The sequence below is a fragment of the Myotis davidii genome, unplaced genomic scaffold (genome assembly GCF_000327345.1).
Source record: "Myotis davidii unplaced genomic scaffold, ASM32734v1 scaffold68, whole genome shotgun sequence".
NCBI lineage: Eukaryota > Metazoa > Chordata > Mammalia > Chiroptera > Vespertilionidae > Myotis > Myotis davidii.
Genome location: NW_006300376.1, coordinates 2,502,603 through 2,505,725, shown reverse-complemented (window position 1 = coordinate 2,505,725; position 3,123 = coordinate 2,502,603). Strand labels below are relative to the sequence as shown.

Below are 3,123 nucleotides of genomic sequence, written 5' to 3'. Positions count from 1 at the left end.
CAGGAAATACAGTTTTAAAATGTACATTTTAAAAGGTAGATTTCAAATGTAAATAGAGATATGTCCTTCTAAAGAGAATTCCATTTAAATTCCAGGGCTTTAGGATCAGATACAGGAGGATCAACCAGAAATCCCGCTGCCCACTGTGGAGTTGTTGGTTTAAAACCAAGCTATGGCTTAGTTTCCCGTCACGGTCTCATTCCCCTGGTGAATTCAATGGATGTGCCAGGAATCTTAACCAGATGCGTGGATGATGCAGCAACTGTGTTGGGTATTTATATGATTCCATGTAGTTTGAAAATGTTACAATTTCACTGTAAAACAATGATGTCTGTCACTTCCAAGTATTTTTCTTTACAGGTGTACTGGCTGGGCATGACTGCAAAGATTCGACCACAGTACAAGATCCTGTTAAATCATTTATACTTCCCAGTTTGACAGATGTAAGCAAACTATGTATAGGAATTCCCAAGGTAATTCTTCCCTTTCATTACTTTACAGAAATACTGCCATGTCGCATACACAGCACAGATTTGGGAAACAGATCGGTTAGGTTTGAATCCTTGCTCTTCCTTTTATTAGCTACTAGAGGCCTGATGCATGAAAATTCGTGTAAGAGTAGGCCTTCCTTCCCTCTGGCACCCAGGACCCGGGCTGCTTCCCTCTTCCAGCCGCCCGCAGGCACCCAGGACACCAGCTTTCTTCCCTCCTCTGGCCACCTGCACGCATCTGGGACCCGGGCTGGCTTCCCTCAGGCTACTCGCAGGCACCCGGAACCCAGGCTGGCTTCCCTCCAGCCCTGGCTTCATCAGGAAGGACATCTGGAATGATGTCCAGAAAACATCTGGTCCAATTAGCATATTACCCTTTTATTATTACAGACTAGAGGCCCGGTGCACAAAAATTTGTGCCCTCGGGGAGGGGGGGTTCCCTCAGCCCGGCCTGTGCCCTCTCGCAATCTGGGACCCCTTGGGGGATGTCCGACTGCTGGCTTAGGCCCACAGTCGGACATCCTTCTCGCACTCTGGGACTGCTCCTAAAAATATCATTCAGGGGGAGGGTCGGGTGGGGGTCCCCACTGGGGTGCCTGGCCAGTCTGGGTGAGCGGATGAGGGCCGTTTTCAGGCTGGCCAGCGACTGAAGCTCCCAACCTCTCTCTTTTTTTTTTATTCTGGGATTTATTTACGATATATAATTGAAACATTGTTGCAGTCACTGGAGCTGAGAGCCAGCTTCAGCTCTGAGGCCACGGCCAGCTGAAAGCAGGTATCTGGGGTTTGTTTAGCTTCTGTAATTGAAACTCTGTTGCTTTCGGAGCTCAGAGCTGGGCCGCGACAGGTGGGGAACCTTGGCTTCCTCCATCACTGGAGCAAGCAAGCCTCATGCTTGCTTCAACTGCGTGGCTGCCAGCCACCAGCTGCCATCTTTGCTGGCAGTTAATTTGCATATCACCCTGATTAGCCAATGTATAAAAGTAAAACATGCTTATCTCCCATTAGCCATAGTGGAGGTATGGTCAATTACCCGTTTTGTCTTTTATTAGATTAGATGTGTAACCTGAGCACACATGGTTTAATCTCTCTAAGCTCAATTTCCCAATCTGTGAAATGGGGATAATAACTATGATTTCAGAGAATGGTGAAGTTTGAATTAGATAATCATCATAGGGATATAATACAGAGCATGGCGACTATCTATAATAATAAATGCATAATATGCTAATTAGACCAGATGAAGCTGGGGCTGGGGCTGTGAGGGAAGCCTGGGTCCCGGGTGCCTGCTAGCGGCCAGAGGGAAGCTGTTGCCAGCAGCCGGGAGAAAGAAGGCCTACTCTTGCACGAATTTCATGCATCAGGCCTCTAGTAGTTAATAATACTATATAGCATGCTTGAAAGTTGCGAAGAGAGTAGATCTTTAACGTTCTAATCACAAGCAAAAAAAAACTATGGTGACAGATGATAACTAGACCTATTGTGGTGATCATTTCTTAATACATTTCTTAAATATCAAATCATGATGTACACCTGAAACTAATGTAACATTATGTTGTAAACTATTAAACCCCAATAAAAAGAATTAGATAATCATGTTAACACATTGCAGACCAGTGGCCAGGTAAGTTTCTATTGAACGAGTACAAAAAACGTTTTATATAATGTTAAAGGCACGCTTTAAAATTAAATACCCATTGAATTTTGAAGTTATTTATTACATGTTCTTACAAGCTAATATCTTTTTAAAGTATGATACTTTGTAAAACACTGTGTAATATGAAGCAAGAATTCTCGTGATCTGTCTGCAGTGTGTTAAGCAAGGGTCTATAAGATTTTTCTATAAAGTATCAGTTAGTAAATATTTTAGGCTTTGTGGGCCATGCAGTTTGTCATAACTACTTAACTCTGCCACTGTAGTAGTGTGAAAGCAGCCATAGCGGTATGTAAGCAAAGGAGTGTGGCTGTGTTCTAATAAAATTTTATTTTCAAAAATAGCTATCAAGTCACATCTGACTGATGGACCTAATTTATTAATCCCTGATGTAAAGCGCATAGCCCAAGATATACTTTGCATAGTAAAGGATCAATAAATGTCACTGACATTACTATTATTAGTATTACTACTATATTTATTATGGTAGCAATTAAGTAATCCATACACGAAAGTAAATATATTGAATTACTGACCTTTAAGCTTAGCAGTGTAAAACACTGAATCCTCACCCAAGGATATGTTTATTGATTTTAGAGAGAAAGGAAGGGAGGTAATAAGAAAGACAAAGAAACATCAATGTGAGAGAGACATTAATCAGTTGCCTCCCATACATGCCCCAGCCCAGAATCTAACCCACAACCTAGGTATGTGCCTGGACTGGGATCAAACTCCCAACCTCTTTGGTGTATAGGATGACACTCCTACTAACTGAGCCACCCAGCCAGGGCAACAGTAATTTTTTGGATAATTTTTTGTTGTGGGAGACTGTCCTATATATTGTAAGATGTTTAGCAGCATCACTGCCTCTACTTCTATAGGTAGCACCCCCACCATACTACAGTCCCACAACCAAGTATGTTGCAGATACTACCAATGTCCCCGCTTGACAGGAAGAGGATAAACTTCCCCAGTTGA

General features: G+C 42.7%; 1 protein-coding gene across 3 annotated transcripts in view; it reads left to right on the top strand.

Moving 5' to 3' along the window:
- Positions 1-3,123, top strand: part of QRSL1 (glutaminyl-tRNA synthase (glutamine-hydrolyzing)-like 1) — a 22,715-nt gene that overhangs the window by 14,118 nt on the left and 5,474 nt on the right. For all 3 annotated transcript variants that reach the window (XM_015572729.1, XM_015572728.1, XM_015572730.1), the window contains 2 exons: positions 96-271; positions 361-473. In XM_015572729.1, coding sequence (XP_015428215.1) covers positions 96-271; positions 361-473 — 289 coding nt within the window. The remainder of the gene's footprint in view (positions 1-95; positions 272-360; positions 474-3,123) is intronic.